This window comes from Apteryx rowi, unplaced genomic scaffold, assembly GCF_003343035.1.
Source record: "Apteryx rowi isolate R43461 unplaced genomic scaffold, aptRow1 scaffold_1140, whole genome shotgun sequence".
Taxonomy (NCBI): Eukaryota; Metazoa; Chordata; class Aves; order Apterygiformes; family Apterygidae; genus Apteryx; species Apteryx rowi.
In genome coordinates this window covers 61,213-84,007 of record NW_020447354.1, presented here as the reverse complement: position 1 = coordinate 84,007, position 22,795 = coordinate 61,213, and the positions used below count along the sequence as shown (strand labels likewise).

At 37.1% G+C, this 22,795-nt stretch overlaps 1 protein-coding gene across 1 annotated transcript in view; it reads left to right on the top strand.

Moving 5' to 3' along the window:
* Positions 1 to 22,795, top strand: part of IMPG1 (interphotoreceptor matrix proteoglycan 1) — a 48,603-nt gene that overhangs the window by 17,263 nt on the left and 8,545 nt on the right. Inside the window, 6 exon segments of the mRNA XM_026079243.1 lie at positions 1,302 to 1,322; positions 2,712 to 2,965; positions 4,489 to 4,565; positions 5,079 to 5,589; positions 20,010 to 20,584; positions 21,557 to 21,776. Of these exon segments, the coding sequence (XP_025935028.1) occupies positions 1,302 to 1,322; positions 2,712 to 2,965; positions 4,489 to 4,565; positions 5,079 to 5,589; positions 20,010 to 20,584; positions 21,557 to 21,776 (1,658 nt within the window).

Genomic DNA, 22,795 nt, shown 5'->3' with positions numbered 1-22,795 from the left:
TTCAGATGCTTTACTTTTGAATCAATTCCTGTTCTGTCTTGCCCTTCTTATATTTTTAACTTCCTCATATGTTTACTGCTAATACAAGCTACTATGTATTGTTTCAATAGAGAATCTACAGTTTTTTCAAAAAATGAGTATTTCATGTGGTTGATTCCAAAGATAAGAGCATGTGATATGTGAAGAGTCCAGGGAAAACAAAATTACAAATAGTAATAAAAAACAGAAACTGAAAGGGGAGAAAGAGCAAGAAGAGACATGAATTCATGTGGGCTTATGTCACAGCCTGAAGAAGATTCAGTTTTTCTATTAGTATTTAGTACATGTTGAAGAATAATCATATTACAGTGTAATTTTAGACAAGAGCTTACTTTTCCCAGCTTTTCTCTCTGCAAAATTACTGGGAAAAGGGAGAGATAAGAACAAAACAGAGTGAAAGTGAGTTGTTTAACATTTTGATAGACAGTGAAAGGAAGAAGAGCAAAAGCTGACTACTACAGAACAAGCAGAGAAAATCTGTAGAGGCATCTTGCAGTCACAGCTTACACTAAGTAACCTCCTTCAGTTGCGACTCCAAGAGATTTGGGATCAATTTTTGTTTAGTATCTTGGTCTTAAGTCTCAGACGCTGATGAGAAAGTACGTTCATCAATGTAAAAGACAAGGATTGCTTCCCAACAGCAAAAATAGGCTTAGAATGTTGCTGTCTATTCTCCTTTGGCTGTTTTGGTACATTTGTTAGCAGAATTTGCCATGAGGCAATACAGAGGGACAATATTGGAGATGTGCTAGAGAATTCATCAGGGAAATAAAAATAACAGGGCATCATGCTGCATTATATTACAGAAGGTCACTACAGGCATGTCATCCAGATGCAATTAATAGGTCAAAGTTACTCTGCGACTAGGATCTGAGTAGGCAACAAGTACGGTAACAGTAATAGTTGCCACTGTCATCATAGGTGTTCATTACCACTGTAAAAATATAGAATAGCGAAGACAGTACCTCAAATTGCATTATTTGTCTTGGAAATATGAAAGCAAATCTTTCAAGCTATCAAGGTAAAGTAAAATTCCTGTTTTCCCACTCATGAAGATTCCCATTGTTTGGAAGAGAAACAGTGTAATGATGGAGAGTAGGCTGTAATTTTCACTGAGATAAAGACTATAGAGGACAGACAGAAGATAAAATGTCATGATGTTTTTGATGTATGACTGCATGGTTTGCCAATATACATGAATCTCTGTTTTTCTTTTTTTTTGCCATGCATTCTCACACCCTTTCTTCTGTGATGAAATGAAGACAGAAGAAGGAAAAAGATGGGTAATTTGTCTGTAATTAATAAGATAAATCTTTTTATAAACTAATAAATGTAGATAGGTACATCCATAAATGTTTTTTATCTTGATGTGACAAAGTAAATTGATTTGTGTTCTGCCCAGGTACAGGATCTGAGATAAAGTGGCAGGGACAGTTTTTGCCTTAATCTGAAAGGTTCACATAATCAAATTTTGTCAGTATCTCTCTAGAAAGAAGGGAATTGTCTGAACAAAATTCCCATTCAGATGACTGGAGATCTCTGTTAGCCATAAACTTAAAGTAAAAAAATAGGGAAACTTCATATTTACATTTGCATTTTTGATCAGCTGTTTCTTAGCTGTGTTCCATATATACATTCTGCTGAGTAAGTATGTAGGATTTGATTGGCTGCCTCAATTACCAGAACGGATAGAATGGTAAAGAGACCAGTTGTTAGTCTGATAAAATGCAGGGAGCTTTTGACTGGTAATACATACAACTGTGGAATCTTTTGTTATTGCTTGAAAGTGCTCCTGGCGATTAATTTCTCTAGCAAGTCTCAAAATTTCTCTTTTACCTGTATTTTAAAAGGAATAGTTGCCTAGTGCCTTTCCTGTATTTTTGTAATGTCACATAAATACATAGCACGTACTAGATAAGATGAAATTTCTCTCTCTCCGGTTATGTGAAATTGTAGAAAGCAACATAGTGCAATACAAATGTTTCACAATATATTTGTTATTTTTTCACTTTAGTTAAGTACATTTAGCATTTATGAAAAGTGCTGTATTAATAATTGAAAAGATTCAAGTCTTTCGTTAAACTAGTACATCTAAGCAGAATCTATACACACTCAGCTGGACAAGCTAACACCTACTGTGGAAAGTGATTTGCTTCCAACATTAGTTAATTTTCTTGGCTGTTCTTCAAAAAGAGTGAAAATTGTATGAAACATGATAGAATTTTTGGTTATGTGTAGTTCTATAAGCTGAAGACTGTCTACTCACTTTTCATGGGTTCCTGCATAATCAATAGGTGATTATGGCTTCTGTTAACTTCCAGCGTGCATTTATGACTGTGTGAACCGATAACCAATAACTTCACACTGCATTATCAGTCCTACAAGGCTCTGAGTAGTCAGCTTTAACTGGATTATGTTAGGACATTTTTATAATGTTCTTCAAAATTGAAATTTTTATTAAAAAATTATGCATAGAAGAAAAAAGGCTTAGGTATAGCAAAAGTAATTTGGAGGTGACCATATGGCTAGAAAAAAGTTTATCTGTGTTATTTTTACAGGCGATGATATGTTTGGGCTGCATAGATTGTTTTTGTTTTTGTTTTTTCTAAATTCAGTCCTCAACCAGTAAGTGATTTTGTTGCACTGGACATTATTGTATCCTCCCTTTGCAGATCAAGCAGCACTATAGCACGATATGTGGTAAACTTTGAGAGAGATGGCTCAGAAATCAAAAGCCCAGCAGATGACATCTCAACTATTGGCTCTAATAAGGTTGAAAATGAAAAAACTCCACCTTCTCCAAAGGAAGAGAAGGAGGTAGCAGCAACTAAACTCACAGTAATAGATCTTCAGCAACTGGTTGCCACAGCACTCCGTGAGGACAAGTCCCTGCCGATGGACCTTGGAACACTTCAATTTAACGATGGTCAGTAGGCAGGCCAGTACAGGCACAGGTCTAAACCTTGCCTTGCAAATATATGCAATTTGAGTAAGGTCTTTGCCTCCCTCACAGATCATTTTCATTTGACATAGCCCATTCTGCTATACTTTGCATAGCATCCAAAGGATGCTTAGATCTAAGTTAAATTTTAAAACAAAATGGCCCTTTATAATTTTAGAGCCTAACGTCTAATCACATTGGAGGATCTGTTTTTATAGGTCATTTGTTTAGAAAAGCTGAATATTTTGTAGATTCAGTCAAATAAGAGAAGAAACAAGAAATATAGTACGGAAATTCACAAAATCATTTGATTTCCCAGTAAGGACAGTCTCCTGTTTTTAATAAGAAAAAAGTGAGTGTTTCCGCTAACCTAGATTTAGCTATCTGAAAACTAAGCCTCCATTGTAGGCAAGCTGTCTAACCTTCCAGTGGAGTCAGAGGAGAAAGGCAAGCACTTTAAAGAGCATTTGATCTCATGCTAAAATTGGTGGTGTGAATCTCACATTGTGAGGGGGCATTTCTTTCCCGGAAGCACAGATGGAGTGTAGATGACAAGCTTAGAGTAGAGAGCTAAAGCTGGGTGAGGAAAAACCCCAGCAGAAGGTTCAGAGGCTCTATCATGTCCAGTAATCCATCGTAGATATCCCCTTATAGTCCATCAGTTATTTTTTCAAAGCTAGCATAGCCTTAGTTTTGGAGAGCTAGGTTAAAAATTGGGAAAACAGTTCAAAAGTTTTTTTTCATATATATATATATATCAAAACAATGTTAAAACACTCAGCAAATTTTAGCCATACCATTTCATTTACAAACAGCAACATTTTCTTCTGTCAAAAAATGTTTAGATGAACTAATATTTTTGGCATGATTAAAATGTTTTATTTAATAAAGATTAAAAGTGACAAGAAAAAAATTAAGGGGTGTAAAACATTTTAACAATATAAATTGTTAAGTAACTTTTTTCCCACTAGCTATTTTTAATTACTAGTTTTAGGAAATCAACTTGCGTGTATGTATGTTTTACAGAGCTCCTCAGAGAAGGTTAAGGAGGCAACTGGGCATTAAAACCAAAACTACTGAGAGTAACAATGGTGTGGGCTTTGGGTAAAACTGAAAAGAATTTTAGCTTAATGAACAACACAATGTAATGAGTCATCATAACCCTTGTGGATTTCACTGATTGGTTTGTACTTCAACTGGTTTTAATCATTCATCCAGCTATGCATGGTTCAGCCCTCTGCAGACCTATCCCATTTATACTATATAAGGAGTACAAAGAATAGTGCATATAAAATTCCTACTTTCCTCACAATTGTCAGTTTAAATTGAAGTTTATGCCTCTTTCTTCTTAACATTGATTTTTAAAAGTCATCTTTTTGATGGAGAATAATTGTTTTAATACTGTTTTTTACTGAGTTTATAAGTTTTGATCAGTTGTCAATGTGACCATCTTTGAACTATTCAGTTCTCTGTGTGTGTATATATAAAAATATGATTATTTTTTGCAGAATCTATTAAACCACCTAGTGATTCAGATAATGATATCCAGTCCATGGTCACTGTTCCTCTAGCAATCCCTGAGTTGGTAAGTTAATTCAGGGTGAGATTTTTATTCATTTCTCCACAAGAAATGAATGTAAACAGTCTAAGATATATGCAAATATAAGGAAAAATACTCTAGTACTAAAATACATATCTGTCTTTATATAAATTCTGCAAAGATAAGTATTGTGATGTTCCACAGCAAAAGCAGAGACATTGTTTAAAGTATTTACACATGAATACTACTGCTTGATTACCTTTGCCATTTTTAATTACAAGGTAAACCATGGCTCACCAGTAAAGTAATACATGTCAGTGAGGAAAGAAGAGCAAATGATAGAGGTAGTAAAAGTCATCTTTCTTTGACTGATTTTAAAATAACAGGCAATGTGATTAGGATCACATGCATATGTCAAACATTTTATATATCCCATGACTTCATGATGAGTTAGTTGTTCACAAGATCCTGTGACTAAAGATTATTAGCCTTTCTAGCAGTGAAAGTTAATGCAAATGACTTTGCATTAATTTTTTTCCCTCTGAATCCCTTTTTCAGGAGGAATCCATGAGTGTTGAACTTCCACTAGCTTATCCCAGCCCAGCACCAGTGGACCAAACAGGAGACATCTTGGTCAATGAATTTGCAACTGAAATCCCTGTGCTAAGTGGAGAGATCAGTGCCCCTGAAGACTTTAATAATTTTTTTTCATCTGAAACTGCATTCCCTACCAAACCCTCCAGAGAACTGTCTCGAGAGAGATTTCCTCCAAACACAGAAGATACCACTACTGACCAACAAAGTTTCACAGTGCCTTTCAATGCTCTGGGTGGCACTCACAGTCCTCCAAAACCAGAAGATTCCTATTTGCTTCCTCCAGCAGATGAGTATACCAGCAGTGAATTAATCACTGATGACTTGGAGTCTCCAACAGAGCAGGCTATCATGCTGGCAGTTTATACCACAGGTAGCTTTACCCCACTCTCTGAAGCAGAGAGGAAGAAAGAGCTGACCGGTATAACAGAACCACCTTTCAAGGAAGCTGACCAAGATGGTCTGGCTGGACAAGGTAAGATGCAAAACACGTTTCCATTAGGAAGAGTAGGAGAGATTCAGTTGTTACTACACATACACAGTCACGTATGGGTGCTGTAAACATTCCTTTAAGTTTTCACTTGTCACAGAAATATTTCTGGACCATCAAGGGTAGAACATACACTTTGCATTTCTGATGCCCACTTCAAGAAAATCCTATTCTAATTGACTTAGAGGTTGGCAAAGCAAAAAAGAACACATAYCTAAGGATAAGACAGGATTTGTACAGGGTATTGTGGTAAAATTTCACAAACCCAAAGCAAAAAGACATGCCAGAAAAAAATAAAATAAAGGAAATCTGAGGCTAGCACAAATAAGAATAATTCCAGTACTTAAAACATGGGAGGTAAATTACTTTGAGTACTACAGACAGGTCTGGATGATGTCCACAAGAGTATCATACAATAATTTATTCCAAGCAATGAGTAGCATGGCTCAGAAAAATTTACATTTCTACAGGTCTGATGAATGTGAAAAACTTTTAAAAAATTACTCTTTTCCATGTTTGTTTATTCAGTTTTATCTATACTGTAGTTCTTTGCTTTATAGCATACAGTTGTATAAGAAAAAACACATTGTAAGTCAAAAACACAAATACCTACATAAGTCTGGGTAGAGAAAAGTCTGTATAATCTAAAATGAAAGGATAGCCATGTTTTTCATAGCTAGCAGAAAAGCGTTGACCCTGCAGATGAAAAAAGTCAGCAGGAAGATATCAGGATGAGCTTTAGGGCACAGACAAATCATGGTTTTCCACAGAGCAGCAAAATACTGGTAAGGCTGCTGCCTCCATCACCTTCACCAGCAGCCTGGAAAGCCAGGCTGGACACAGCGGAGAATTATGGTGTGGAGGTAACTGGCGTGTATGGGGCTGCAGCTTCCACTGGCAGAGCAGCCTTTGAGCAGTAGTTCCTGCCATCACCCTCCATCTATCCCARAATTCCAGCCATCATAGAGGAAGCAATATTTCTGAAATATAGGACCAGAAATATAGGACATTCCAGAAATATAGGACAAAATAAAGCTTTTTACTATTCTGTTGTACTCATACATCTCAGTCTCACCAGCCTGGATCATCCTCATGCTCTCAAGAAACACTTTAAGGAGGGAAGACACTGCAGAGTGTATCACAGTGTTTTTCCTGTGAGAAAAACACTGATGAGGAGTGGATGGTGGTCACATCCCTGTATGCGTGACTGGTAAGAGCCTCACTCATGAACTGTATTTTCATAATTGCTCTCATATTGACACAGCCTTGCTTTGAGCCGAGCTGTTTGACATCCTCTTCCTGCCTGACAATTAATTCAGTTGCACAATTCTCCTCACTCACTGCTATTTCCTAGCAGTCTCTAGAAAAGCTGAATTTTCTGGATGTTTGGCAGGTTCTTTCTGCCTCTGGTTCATCTCCAGCTGCCTGAGAGCCATGTGTGTTTAGCATAGCTTTCTTTTTGGCATAACGAGCATTGTCATGGAAGAGAAAACCCCATCACTTCTTGCAAGAACTACTCCAAATGTTCCCAGGACTGGAATTCACCCATCCTTTGTGCCGGACATGCCAGCCAGGTTTTTTTGCATCACTGGTTATACAGGGTAAGAATTCCTCTGTTTTCACTGCAGGTTTTTCTGGTTTCCTTGTTCCCTTTGACCATAAACTGACAAGCTTCTTTCAACATTCTCCCCCATCAGATTCGCTCTGCACCCTTTCACTCTCCCTGATTGTCACTGGCTGCTTCAGATGTGCTAAGAATGCTTTTTGTGAAGGTGCTGCTTTAGTCTGATGCTCAGAAGAGTGAAAAGGTAGGTCTAGTTGTGTAATTTTCTCAAGCATGATATACAAGATTGATTAGCCTAAAATTTTTCCTTAAACTGAAGCTGAGGGTGAATGCAAAAGTTTCAGCACGCACATGTTAAGATGCATCAAGCTTAAGAAAAAGTTCATAGTATGCTCACTGTTGTGCTCAAGTTAGTTAGAATTCGATACTGAGAGTCCTACATGTATCCTGAAGAGTCCTAAAGATACTAGAATATGTGAATAGCATACAGCAAATGTAGATAGCCTGCTGTTCAGCTATCTCCTTGCTGGACACAGCAGAAACAACCTAAACAGAATAAAACTTGCATCACATCCTCAAAACATACTTAAAAATGCTGAATTGAAATATAATCTGAGCAAAAAGGTACGAGACAAATAGAGTACTATCTATTTTCCCAATTTAACACATCACTTGCTTAAATTATCCAGTTTCTCCTGTTCAGTTTCATTTTATTTTAAGGTTAAGCTTTCCTTCCTTCAAATATGATTTCTTATTCACTTCCCCCAAATATGCAGTGTAAATACACTTTAACAAAAGCACRTGAGACTCTATGCATTTATATACAACTGGTAATTCCATTGACTCAGTGACATTTTTATGTAAAGTACAAAAACAATTTATATTTCTGTTGAGAAAATTTGCCTATCCAGAGGCAAAACTCCTAAGCCACTTGTACAGTGAAAAAGCGTAACACTTCATTCTCCACCTATATGCAGGGAGATGTACCTCAGTGCTCTGCGACACGTTCAGTTATACTTTTTCATCTAGCTTTCTTCCACAGACACGGGCACACATTGCTCTTTCATAGTTTCCACATGTGCACACCTGGACCACATTGCTCATCTCCCACACTCATACTTGGAGTCTCTCTCACACAGTCATCATTTTGCATCACTTAGTCAACTCCCTTACTCAGCTCCTGCAGTTCTCATGCACCTCACATGTGCCCTTTTAATCTCTCAGAACTAACCTTTCCTCAGTACCGCTGTTTCCAAAATGCTATCACTTCATATATGTTTCCTTCATATCCTATAATCAGCATTACCCTCCTGGCTGTCCCCTTCCATGTCAGAGCTATTTTACTCCAAAGTAATCATCTCCCTCCCTCCAAATTCACCATAATATTGCTTCTTTAAAATGATCCTACCAGCCAAAACTTAAGCTTTTCACTGATTGCAGGTAACCCTCCGCTATTAGTGAGATGTAATGTATGTAATACAGACTTTGGCACATTTCAGTCTCAGATCCTGTCTTGTGTTAAAAACAATATACGATAACCTTTCTGTCTGTATGCAGGCATGAGATTGAAGCAGAAAAAATGATAAAGTTCTCCCACCTGCTCCCAAGGCTGACAGCAACAGCCACAAAGGCTACAGAGAGTCAGAGGAGAGGAGGAAGGGAGTACCTGCTGTATGGTAATATTTAAAATCTGACAAACCTACAACCCACCTATACTTCTTTACCTTCTTTGTTACAGTGTGCATAGAAGCTTTCCCTCCAGAAGGGGTATGTAGCTGCTGCTGCTATGGCTCAGCTTGTGGTAGCTGAATCTTTGATTGCATTTTGTTCCAGTTAATTTTTTTTGAAACTAAAGGGATGAAAACTCCTTTGAGGAAGTTACATTCTTCAGGCACTGATTGCAGTAGTTCTAATCCTCTAATAAAAAAGGAATATAAAAAAGGCAGAAATAAGTTCAGAAGTTTAAAGGCCAGTATCACAAATAACTTCAATATATTAACATCTTGAAAAATTTATTTAGAAACTTGCCACCAGTGCAGTAATAAAATAAGAAAAATGTTTTTAAGTAAATGATACAGACTTTTAGGCTGAAGCTGTAAGATTACCCTTTACCAGGTTATAAATATGTGAAGCTACTGAAGTTTACACATCATATAGTCCTATACTAACAAATATCAGCCAAAGTTGCACTGCTGAGACTAACATGCCCTGAATAATACATTTCCCTCACTCAGTAAAAATCCTTGATTTTGCTAGAAATGCTGGCTTCAAGAAATAATGTATTATGACCAAATAGTACTAAAATTTTGATTTTCTAAAATTACTACAGCTGTTTCTTTGGAGGATTCAGTATCCTTTCAGTGTAAGAAGGTACATTATAAGCTTGGGCTGGCATTTTCGTAGTGAATTCCTTGTTAGGGAATAACTCATGCCATCTGTACTAGACTATTTTAGGTGTGTAACTTGGGTGCTCTGAATCACATCTCCGGATCTACAAGCTATGGAGAGAGCTTCAGCTTCCAACTTTGGTTCTCTCAGCCATACCTGAGATGCCTAACATAGGTGGCACTGGTGCTTATATCAACATAAGCTGCGTATTCTTCAATCTGAAAGATGTCATAACATTAAAAAAAAGGACTTAAAAAATCCTCAATGAAGCCAAATTTAAGAAAAGATTTATACTAAATTTCTTGAGTATTGTGTCTGTGAAAATCTAGAATGTGCAAAACTCCTGGTTTTCTAGGAGTTTTTTATATTTGCACATTGGAATTTTTGTATGCCTATTTTTTTTAATCAGTTCTGACTTCTGCTTGAAGATACTGGGCATTTTTTCCATTAAGTTCTTAACACTGCTTTCTCAGTACAACTATATAGAAAGGTATATAGCTCAAAAGATTAAACACTATTTCAAGTAAGGATATCCATGATCTAAATAGAAAGAGGGATTTCACTTTCTAGTGGTTTGGTCCTTCACTCTGTATGGTGGGGTTTGTGGGGGGGTGTTTTGTTTTTTGTTTTTTTCCTACCAGGTAGAAGTTTCACTTTCATTCTGAAGAGTGATAAGATAATTATGTGTGTCATTAAGAACTTGATTAAACCAAGCCTGGATGCAAAAGAATTAGTTTCTTGTTCATTTTATTACATTCACGTTTGGGTTTCTTTTAGTTCTTCCCCAGTTAGTGGAAATGTGTTTGGTTTTTTTAATTTAAAAAAATATTGTTACTGTACAATAGTGTTGCAAATAACAGATAACCAAGTTTACTATCAAAAATTTTACTTTCTGTATATGGTCAATCATTCCTTTAGTAACCATATTTTTTGCCATGCAATTTGCACTGACAGCAGATTTCAAGCAGAGTTGGAGGAGAGTATTGTGGATGTAGCAAAACCTGCCAGCAAAGGAGATAACTGAGAAAACAAGTAGTATTAGTGGTCTCATTAGTGACCTTCCCAACAAAAATGAACAGTATCTTCAAACAGAAGTTGGAACTAATTTTTTAAAAATAGGCATACAAAAATTCCAGTGTGCAAATCAGTTTCTTTGTGTCCACTTACATCTATTGCAGTTCAGTTGTTCCCCTTTTACTGAAAAGTTCTTTTTAAAATATTGTGAAGCTGGTATTGGTTACACCTAAAATTTCTTTCATGTGGATGAAGAGTGGAGTTTAGAAACAGCTAGCTGGTTGTTTTTTCTTTGCTTTGGGTTCCCATTATAATAGTAAGTTCTGTGACCAGTCACTCTTGTTGCAGTAACAGCTGTAATAATGGTTCTTCTTTGCATCATCACCTCTGCCAAACAACAATTAAGAAAAGTTAAATGAAATCCATGTAATTTAATCCAAAGGTTTTAGGTGAGAAAGGTCACTTTTTTTTTTTAAATGTCATTTTTTGAGAGAAACTAGCAAATGTCTTATGACTTCCACACCCCAGTGTTTTATGAAAGTCTCAGGGAATTTCAATACAAACAGCTAAAGGCTGTATGGACCCATTTTACTGAACCATGTAGTTATTGTTGTTTTTAATATTTAAACTGCCAACTCCCAGATAACAGTGCTCTGTTATGAGCTGCTCAGATTCAGAATCTGGCCATGATGATATTTTAACAAGCCAAGTCAGCACTAAGGCATCTGGTCCAAAATCATTATCAGTAGCATTTAAATTGAAATGCATACTTACAATACAAGATACTGTAAAACCAACAGGACCATCATGGTTAAGTATTTCCTTCCATCTCTCTCTGTCACACAGAAATATATATATAGTCAGTCATTTCCTTCAAAGCTATGAAAAGATCAGCTTACTTGCATGATTTCCAAGGCATTGTTTAGGACAATAAAATACTCTTCATTCTCTGACTTTCATTCATTAATTCCATATTATTCAAGCACAAGTGATCATATAGTATGAAAAATTTCTGTGTATTTAGTGTTACCATTTTTCTTTGCAAGTCTAGAAGTGCTCATATGATGACAAGATCTGAAGATAGTCACAAGTTTTAACTTTCTAATTTCATGTTTGTCTTTTTGTTTCTAGGTCCTTGGATCAACAATATTACTTGAATTTATGTAGTGTGTGACTTCTATTTTGTTTTTATGATTCCACAAACTTAATAAACTCCAATATCACAAAACTGTCTGATGATCCCATCACCTACAAAAATTTGCTGTTATTTTTCCTATTATATGGTAGAGAAAAATAGAGAAAGTGTCCAGGGATTTGGAGGGTGCGCTCAGTTCTGAAGGACAGGTATTGTACTTGTAACTTGTCAGGGTGTAACTTTGTAAGAGTGTATTCATATTTGCAAATTCACTGCTCCTCAATTTCGTTTCTCTGTTTAATTCATTGATTTGAATACTGATCAAATCCAGACATCTTGGTTTGACATGGTACCTTACTTGTTTGGGATATATTTTAATACTGATAAATACAAATGGCAAATAGTGCATCATTTTACTACAAAAGAACTTACAATAAAAGATAGTCACAGCAGCCATTAACAATTTTGACATGTTTTCACTGTAAATGAAATTTACTTACTTACTTACAAATTTAATTGCTACCTTACTAATTCCTCTATTTCACAGTATTATTCTACTCTCAGTTGAATCATTTATCAAGGACTTTAATGAGAAAACTGACTTTTCCAGCACTTGAACACTAAAATGTCATTTTATTTGGCAATCTCAGTAAGAGATGGGGTAAGGGTTCAGTAAAGGGTAAAAGCGACTTGTCATGGAAAATAACCTACCATTGACCTACTGACCATACAAGGTATCTAATTATACTCCTGTGTGTTTAATATTCTTATAAAATGCAGGAATACTGGCTCAACATTCCACTCTCTTCATAATACTTTAATTAAGAGTGTGCATACTGTTAACTACCTAAAGCAACTAATACAGAAATACTGACTTTTCTATTGCTATAGTCAGAAGGGTCCTGAGGCAAGTGAATGTTCGCACATCTGTTTTGAGTCTTAACTTAAAGAGGCAACACATTTGCCATAAACAGGTGCAACAGCTCTTGAAATCAGTGGAGAAACTGCAGTGGAATGATGGATCAGGCCCCAGGTTAACTGATTATCATTTTCTGCTCTCCAGTGTCTTTCCCACAGATACTTTTATTGAAGAGCTTCATTGCAGAATGAAGACAAACATTACTACTCAGAGGTCTTGGGACATTTTAAACACCACGTATTCCTGTATTTTTCAAAGTATTTATGTGTTTCCAAAATGGTTAACGCTTTTGAACTGCTGAAACATGATAATGCCAAAGACAGTCAAGTCTCTTAGTATATGTATTTGACACAGGTCTATAAAGTAAACTAGTCTAATTACTTGTATCTATTTTATTCCCACCTTTTGTAGTTAAATGGCCATTTTGTATCTGAGAAAATTATAAAATTCATATATTTATTGTATTTATTACATTATTTCAAATCTTTAAAGCAGTGAGCTTACTCAACAAAGCATGTAGAAAGCCTTTAGTGAAAAATCTGTTAGCAGATAGCTAACTGGAGTATATAAAATCCTTAATGAGACGCAAAATAGCAAGTTGAATTACTATTTTTGGACCATGCATTGGCCAACACATGTGGAAATGTAAATCAAAAAAAAAAAGGATTTGTAATAGAGATCACAAGAAACTGATACTTCAGTGGACTCTAACAGGTACAACAAAACACCTGAAATTGCTAAAGTGGATCTGATTCTCTCATAGTTGCAGCTGACTGACTTCTATAAAGGCTAAGGAGCTTGCATTTCCCAGGGAGAGCTGGGTCAAAGAATATTAACCCTCAAATATTCTGTAAAGGGAATTCCTTCCTTATGGGGAAGACTGGGTGATTTGAGGAAGACTAGCTAATTTATGTCAGTGAAAAGTTCATGGACAGTCAGACAGATACTGATGTTGTGAGCTGCATCACTCTCTCTCAGTCACAGGCAAAAATAGCTGAACTGAGGGGAAAGCTTCAGGCAGGTAAGAATAGTCAGGGGATAGATGTGTGGTTTGGGCTTGATTTTGTTTTTAATCATTTGCTCTAAATGTTTTGCATCTTTAAGGAACAAATGTACAATTCTTTGCTTTTAAGTTATTCTTTCAATCCCTGCAGAAGTATATACTGCTGCTGACATCAAAAAAGGAAACATTGCAAAGGTGCCTAAATGAGATGAGGGCCATGTCATAACTTTGGGAGGAAATATGTCGCAAAGCAAGGGGACAGTCTATTGTCTTGATCAAATTATCCAGTTAAGCATAAAAGTCAGTAAAACAGGCTTGTCCAGTTGTTGCCAAACAGAAGGTGGGCCTTGCTGTCAAAGTAGAGAGTCCAGCTAAATAAGTTCTTTCAGTCTTGGCTTTGTGAAGAGGCTCCTGCAGTGCTTCCCCAGACTGGATTTCAGGCTAACTGCAGTCAGCAGCCCCAGGTCCCACAGCCATCAGAATTATGGTTACCTATGTAAAATTAACTAGTCTTCTAAGTGCATATAAATTTGACACAGTTTTAAAATACATGGGCACATACCATTTTTTCCCACAGTCACAAGATGGACCTGCTCTGAATGTGCTAGGTCTGTCTAAACAGAGGAAACTATTGCAAATAGGACACAGAAATGAGGAAGCACATAGCAAAGAATAGGTCTCCACAAAGACAGAGAATGATCTGATGATCAAAATCAGATCTGACTGCCGCAGGAAACAGGGCTCTTCCTTTTACTCTAGTTGCTTTCTGATGCTCAGCAATCCCATGAACTGAATTTTACAGGTAATGTTGCAGTCCTCATTCTGCAACCTAATATCTTGAAGCAAGTTTGCAGGAATGCTGAGCGTTCACGTCTGTGATGCAAGCTCTGCTTAGAGCACATAATTTAAATGTCCAAAAGCCAGTCATTGAAGTCTGAGATTCTCACTTTAGGTCCCTTTATGGAAAGAAAGAGACTCTAGAGAGCAATGCAGTCATCTTAAATTGAAGTGAAATGAGTTGCCAATCAGAGATACCTTTTTGCCTTCAGTTACTGTAAAAGAAGCCTCAGGTGACTAGTTCAGACTTGGATAACTAACTATAAACATCTAAAATTAGAATGAGGACTTAGCACTGAGGGGCAGAATTCAAATATCAAATACCAAAACTACCCATGAAACAATGAAGGAATGCTGCATTGCTGCTCACTCATGGAGAATCACCAACTTCTGTCCCCCATGATGCAGAGGTACTTATGGAAAAATAAATAGTTAGGTAATCAAAGATTCTTTCATAAAGAACATATACAAAAGAGTAGCAAGATATGGTTGTTCAGTACCCTGAATTCTGCAGTTTTAGCATTTCAGAGCTTGATTTTGCAAATTTAACTCTTAGTACTTAGTACTCTTAGTTTTCTGAGTGTAAGGTAGAAGTGAAATGTTCTTAGAATGAGAGATGATTATCATTACTAAATATTATTTTCTTGGGATACAGAGTACTCCTCTTGTGACATCATAAATCAGAATGACATTTATTTGCATCTTTGGTGGTGAGGACATGATGACAACGCATAGCTGTGGGGTATGAAGGCTTTCAGAATAAACTGAAGGCTTTTAAAATAAGTTACATAGAGCACTACATGGTATTGGAGCTAGGGCTGCAGCTATCAGGCTGTTCTGTGAAAAATAAGACCACAGAGAAGGTTTCAGCCAGGATTCTGAAGAAGAACATCAAGAGATGCAACATTTTTTAGGCCTGAAGATAAAGAAGTGATAGGGTTTGCTTCCAGTGTACAGGGGTTCACTGAAGTCAGTAGAGAAGGAGTTCTACTGGTTTCACTGGGCACTAAACCCAGCTTCTGGAGAGTTCATATACAGCCACCAGTAAGGCTCGTCTGGTTTGTTCTTACAGTTAAAAAGGCAAACTTATTCAGTAATTATGTGTGGTGAGACATTTGCTGTGACATGTTAGATCAGTGATCCTCTTCCCTGTAGCTCTCTTACTCCTCGTCTTACTTGTACCCTAGTTAAAAATGAAAGACCTGAAGCACAAACTCACCACTTTTTATCTGTTTGCTTGTATATAACAGTCCTGCATCCAGCATTTACATTTCAGGCACCAACAAAATATATAAATTTGAATTCAGCTACTTGCTGTACCATTCCTTCTGGGATTTATGTCAGCAGAACTGCGCATAAGGAGTTTCTTATGCTTCTTTATGGACCAATCATCTTTTAAGTGTGTATTTATTTCTTGGTTAGCTCTTTTCTCTCTTCAGTCGTCATATATACAAACACATGCATATAGAGCATAATACTTCAGTCTTCATATAGAGAACAATGTGTGTCAGTGGAACTGGAAAATTTGTCCATTGCCTATAGGAAATATCAGTGCTTATTAAGCTCATGAATGAAATGAGATGCCAGGCTCTCTTATGTATAACCTTCTGGGCCTGCTTATAAATGCAAAGCTGCTAGAAAAACATTCCATGGCAATTTGACCTTTCACAAATAATAATTCCTTATTCACAGTGAATTAGAAGGGTTTTCCTCACTTAAAAAATATAAGAGGACAGCTAATTAGTTATCTAAAATAAAACTGTTAAAATTGCAGTCAATTTTTTTTCTGGTAAATCAGACCTACATATTCTACTGTCTCTGCTGGGAATAAATGCCTGCATGTAGCATTTCTTTTACAAAGATTTAATATAGCAGCATGCACAGCAAATTGCCTCTTAATTTAGAGTTTACACATATTTGCCAACAGCAGTTTAGTTTTAGATACAAAGCTCTCCTCAGTACAAGCTTGTCCTGCAGTATCCATATAATACAAAAATGTCTGGAGATTTCAGTGAACTTCTTTGTGGGAGGGTAAGAGGTGGCTGAGAGCTAGAGTTGAGTTTTTTTATTGTTGACAACAGTTTTTAATCCCATGCCATTGTTCAACCTTTGATATGGTTACTCTGGGGGCATGTTTGACTTCAGCATCCTATTTCCTACTCTCTACAGGTTCACTACACCTAAATGGTGGTGTTGTAGATCAAACTGCATGCTGAAATGAAATACGCTGAGACTAAGAATGTCTAAAACTTCAGTGTTTATGCATTTAAAGGTTTCATAAAATAATTGCCTGTGTAGTTTTTTTTTTAATCCTTCTGCCGTAAAAATCCTATCTAAAAGGCAAACCATGGAAAAGTGTTGCAAATACTTGCTTTATGAGGAAGTAGTTCAAGTATAGTTTGTGTTCCAAGCTATTTCAAAGTAATATAAAACTAACATTTAAAATGCAAATGGGCAGGAGTGTTTTGGATTCCAAATGTCTAGGTCTTCTTTACATTTCACCCATAGTTTTTAATTCATAAAGATTCATTTGAATACATAGCCTCATGTAGACAGTGAAAAAACTTGGCATAAACTGGTTGCAAATCATTTTACTGCTGATTTTAAAGGGTGGCTTGTGTAGGCATGTCCTGCAGCAGTAATAAGACACACACACATTAGCCAAAGTGCGACCAAGAGACTGGGTCAGTAACCCAAGGTTTGGGATTGGTGCTGTGTTGCAGTAAGCACTCAGCAGTCTTTTGGTGAGCCCATTTTCTTTCACTTTGCAGGTGATTGATAAACCCATCTGTGGTCAGTGACTGTCTCAGCTAGAGGGGCAGTGACTGATAAATAAGGATTGGCATCTTATTACAACAGGTGATATATGTGCCATCTTGGTATGCCCTCAAGGCCTTCTAAGTTACTTTGCTTGTGTATAAGAGAATGCCAGAAGACATTTATAGTCTATATGTAGCCTATAGGCTATATATATGCATATATAAGGTAGGCTATATATAGCTATATTCCAAATCTATGGTGTATGTATGATTTGTCTGCTTCATATTTGCTGCAATTTCAAAGCCTTTTTGGTACTTCTTTCTCCTATAGTTGCCTATTTCTAAAATGTAAACTGCCTAACAAATACCGTCATGATTGTACATCCACCAGACCTCGAAACATTTGGGTGTATGTTGTCATGCTGAAAGAAGGTTGTTCCAGGGAGCTGCAGCTTCATCCCGTCAGTAGATCATCCTGCATTAAAGTCTCAAGTACTAACTCTAAGAAATCTTTTCTGAATTCCCTTAACCAATGTGTGTCACACTCTTTATCAGTGCAACAAATAACATCAAGAGTTTTGTTAAACAGAGAACATCACTTGTGCTGTTTTAATTTGCTTTCCTAATCTGTCCATATCCTTGATAATACAACAAACATGAGGTCGTGACAAAAGAAAAGCACCTCAGGTTCCTGATGTAGTGTTAGGGCACCAAGCTGTGGTGCAGCGTTTGGTGTTACATGCTGCATGCACAACCCCTGTTCCATGCAATGCTCTGCTATTCTCTTTGGCTCCATTGTCTCAGACTACAGGACTAGGGCTGTAGCTCTTGTATTATATTGGCATCAGTGCAAATTACACATCACGACAAATGGAGACTGCACAACTGTGCTAGCTTAAATGGGAATTTACTGCACCCACTTCATGGCCCTTTGGTGTTTCCAGATCAACACAGACAGTTTGGCCTTATAGTAAGTGAGGATGCAGCACTTGGTCTCTTTCTGCATTCCATCCAGTACGGATGTTGCATATTAGTAGTGCGTTTCAGAGTCTTTTCCTGAATCGCCAATGCTTTGACATCATTTGAAACAGAACCAAAACGTAGAACTCCCACATCCTACTCCAACAGTTTAATCACTAACCAGTCTACTATGTGTTTTAGCTAAACATACTACAATCACTAAATCACCATATCAACACATATAGTAAAACAAATGACTAAAGGAAAAAAAAATGTAGCAGATGTTAGCAAAGCTTTTTGCAAAGTGGTAACTGGATGGGAAAAAATTGTTTCCAAGGATCTAATTGTAGTAAAACTACATATGGTGTTTCAGAGCAATTTTGGAAGAAAATGTGTGTTTTGAGAGGTGTGGTCAGCTTAACTGAATGAGGACATGGCTATGCATTCCTACTAAAGCACAGTAGCTTTAGCCAGTGTATGAAAGTATATGGTAAATCAATAAGGAAAAGAACAGAAGCATGAAAATAGTGCTTTAATAATGGCTACATAGGAAAAAAGTCCACATTAGACAGATTAATCCTTTGAACAAGGCATTATACATACGGAGAGGAAGTTAGGAACTAGTACATTCCATTAAATTACTGGTGTCGAGAAAGTAGATGGCTGTTTTATATTAATCTTTTCTTTGTTGGAAATGTATGTTTGTTCATAAAAACAACAACATGATAAACAGAAGTTTGGACCACATTCCTTTAGAAGAAAGGAAACATAAAAGGAAACGAAGAACATCTGTGGATAACTCCTATTAAATGGATAGAATAATTGCCATCTCTTTCAGTCCGGGTTATTTCAGATGCAAAAAAAGAAAAAAAAAAGCTCTTAGTACTTTTATTTTATTGCCACTAAGCAGAGATTAGTGTTTAGAGATGGAGAAAAGTCCATCAATCGGACAAAAACTTCTTTCCTTTCTTATCACCTGAGATGAGTGATTTTGCCTGCAAGGTACTGCTAAAAGTCCCACATGAGGAGCTCACATAAGTAAATCAGTGGAAAAGTACAAAGTTGTCGGTTTGGCCAGATGTCTGTCACTTAAAGGCCATAATTTTCCGTGAAGCAATTGAATATAGCTGCCAGCCAAATTCACACAGTCTCAGTCATCACGCTCTAGACTGGAATTTCAGCTACATTTATCATACTTCCTAGACCCATGCCAAACTCCAGTGGGGATCTCATAAAAGTTTGGCATCTGGGTCAAATGTCTGCTTTAAGTGCAGCAGATGATTTCCTCTTAGGGTTTGGGGTTTGTTTTCATTGATGCTGTTGTTGTCTTTTAGGTAAATTGACACAGTTTGCATCCAAAGACGCTGTGCCATTTTGCATAACCACATTTTATGATTACTGACAAATAGCAGCTTTAACCTCTTATGGAGGAGGAGGGAACCAAAATGACTCAGGCATTGTACTGATCCAAGCAGACAACTCGAAGCTACAATCTACTCTTTCAGTCAATATAAACTGACAGTGTGATTATGTTCCTTCAAAACTAGAGTGCACTTAGGAATAGCTCAGGAAATACTTACCAAATGTAATTATTATTTAAACACAGCACCCACAAAAATCTCATCACTCAAACACATGGATTGGGTGTTTTTATTCCAGTAGTTCTTCCTAGGTGATGGCAATAACATTTTCATGTTTAGATAATGTTAGTGCTTGTTTTTAAAAATGCTTCAGTGAAAATTCAATGTACCTGTAGTTCCCCTGCTTGATGTCTGATAGATCTGCTTTTTGAAATAGCTATTTGCTTTTCCCCTGTTTTTCTGCAGCAGTCAAGATCATGGATCAACCAGAATCATCAGGTGATGACATTTTGGTTACAGACAGCACTTACCTTCAAACAAAAACGTTGCCTTTCTTTATTGGTGATCTCTCTGCCACACAGCCTGAAGATGTTATTGCAGATGCGCTACCATCAGAACAAGTAGCAGTGCTGCCTTCAGCGACTAGCCCATCCCACAGCCTGTCTGTTGTCATCGACCAGTCCCTTGAAGTAACAGATTCCTCAGTGCCAGCAGCTGACAGCATTGCTCCTATGGGCGCTGGGACAGGAGTGCAGGATATTGCTGCAGAGTTAGATGGCGTCAGTGAGATGAGCACAGCAGCACTGGATGAAGCAGGGCTTGGCAGCGGATATATCTCAGAGCTGAGAACTCAGCCTGCAGAAGCCACCCCAGCTCCTACACTGAAGTATGTAACTACCAGCTCCATGACAACTGCAGCCAAAGGCAAAGAGCTAGTGGTTTTCTTCAGCCTAAGGGTAACCAACATGCACTTTTCCGATGACCTCTTCAATAGGAGTTCTCCAGAATACAAAGCACTAGAACAACAGTTCGTGCAATTGGTGGGTGAAAATCAACTTGAACGTTATACACAGTAGTCAGGCACGGTTTAACAAAATACATAGTCCCCACCACTAAGTTAAATTAATTTTCGCTCCGTAAGTCAGGAGAAGCAACCATAAGCTTCTGTGACCACTGTACCTTGAGGTTTTGGCTGGCAAATGATGGTCCATTCCAGTTGACTCAGTCAGTTAACTAGACACTGAAAAGCACAATATGTTAACAGTATCAGACCCTACTACCATTCAATCTGATAAGCTGTGTTTTTAGTGGTTTCTTGGGGAGTGGGAGGACACACAAGCCTGGGATGCTGTCAGGGTATGAAGAAGCAGTTTATGAAGTTGGTTTCCTGTGTCAAGAGACATATGAAAGTGTTCACCTGTTCAAGATGCTCCAGATACATGCCTGGCATATAATTTTATTCGGCTTTTTTTTATATTCATGTCAACAGTATGGTAATGCTGATTACGTCTAAGGCTCATGTCTTTATTCTAGATTTAAAAATAAGCCTTTAAAAATATATCATAGCTTAGCAAAGGGAATGTGATTAGATATGGATTTTCTCCATGGGTACAGTAGGGCAACAGGTCACTTCAGTAACACGCCTACTATGCTGTGCTCTAACCCACCTGGATTGAACGTTTGAAAGTAATTAAAGCTGGCTTTTGGGAGAGGTGATTTTTTTTTTAATGCCAGATGAATAAACTCCCCAACTGCTGTGCACTTCATTATTGGGGAAATTGCTGCCCATCCATCTCCATACCTCATTCAGAAAGATGCAAAGATCCAGAGGAATACAGCAATAAACAGAAAAGTGAATTTGGTGGTGGACTTTAACACTTGTATTAAATTCAGATAAATAAGTGTGCGATAGATTTATGTACTTGATAATGAAAAGTGACTATGAAAAGAGAAATTAATAGCAGCTAGACATCAAAAGTAAGTTAAAATAAAAGCAACTTTCTGTTTTGCAGCTACTTCCATACCTTCAGTCCAACCTTACAGGTTTTAAACAACTTGAAATACTTAACTTCAGGAATGGAAGTGTGATTGTCAATAGTAAAATGAAATTTGCCAGAACAGTGCCATACAATATCACAGAAGCGGTACACTGTGTTTTGGAAGATTTCTGTGATGCTGCAGCCCAACGCCTCAATTTGGAGATTGACAGCTATTCCCTCGATATTGAGCCAGGTAAGACTGCATTATTAATGTATGTGCAAAACCAAAACCAGATAGGTAACCTTTTCCATATACCTGCAACTTCAAAAAGATTACTGTCTGTTTTGGAAAGACTGGTATTAGCAATAGTCTCCCAGCGATAAGAAATATGAAAAACCAAGATCTTGCAGATTCAACTACCAGCAGACATTTTTGCATACTGTAATAATATATCATGAACAAATTACATTGTTTTGTTAATAGGCAGCAAAGCCAAAGGCAGAACAGACATGATGTGAATTGTTCTTCTCTTAGATAGTAACCCCTCAGTCAGTCATTCTGGCACACTGGTAGGACAGGCCACTTAGGACATTCATGTTAAGAGTAAAGATCTCCAGGATGCATGCAGAAATCACTGGGTAGAAAAATCACATTAACAAAATATGCACATGCAATGATGTCTTGGACTATACAGGCAACTCCTTTGAGAAAAACGGGACTTAGAAGGAGATCGCAAGAGCTATCGATCATTCTGAGTTTTTGTGGTTTAAAGCTCCCTTTTTCACTTCTGCATCTAAGTTTTTCCTGCTATCTTTAGGAAATAAAAATAACAAGAATATGGAATTTAAAGAAATACAAGAAACAACTCTTTGGGAAAAACAATGAAAACTACATCAAGAGGTTGAGATTCCAGTATAAGGCGATGCTGGGTGGTGGTGTTGGTCTCTGCATTGCATATACAAGTGCTTTTGAGAACAAGAGCTAAGTACAGGAAATTAAAAGCTTTCTAGTGTAAGTGCTGGGTGAAGACAGGGTAAAAAGTGCTTATGCAGTTTACATGAGTGATCCAAATCTTGCATCTGAGTATATAAAACATTGGTTTTGATTATTTTTGCAATGCTGTAAGCGAACCTTAGGTCATAGCATCATTAAACTATCGTTAAAGCGCTATAGAGTTCAAGACAGGAGGGTAATTTCTAGGAATAATTATATTCTACAGAAATTCACTGACCAGCAACATTACTATCTGTTGCACTCCATAGGTTTCTAAT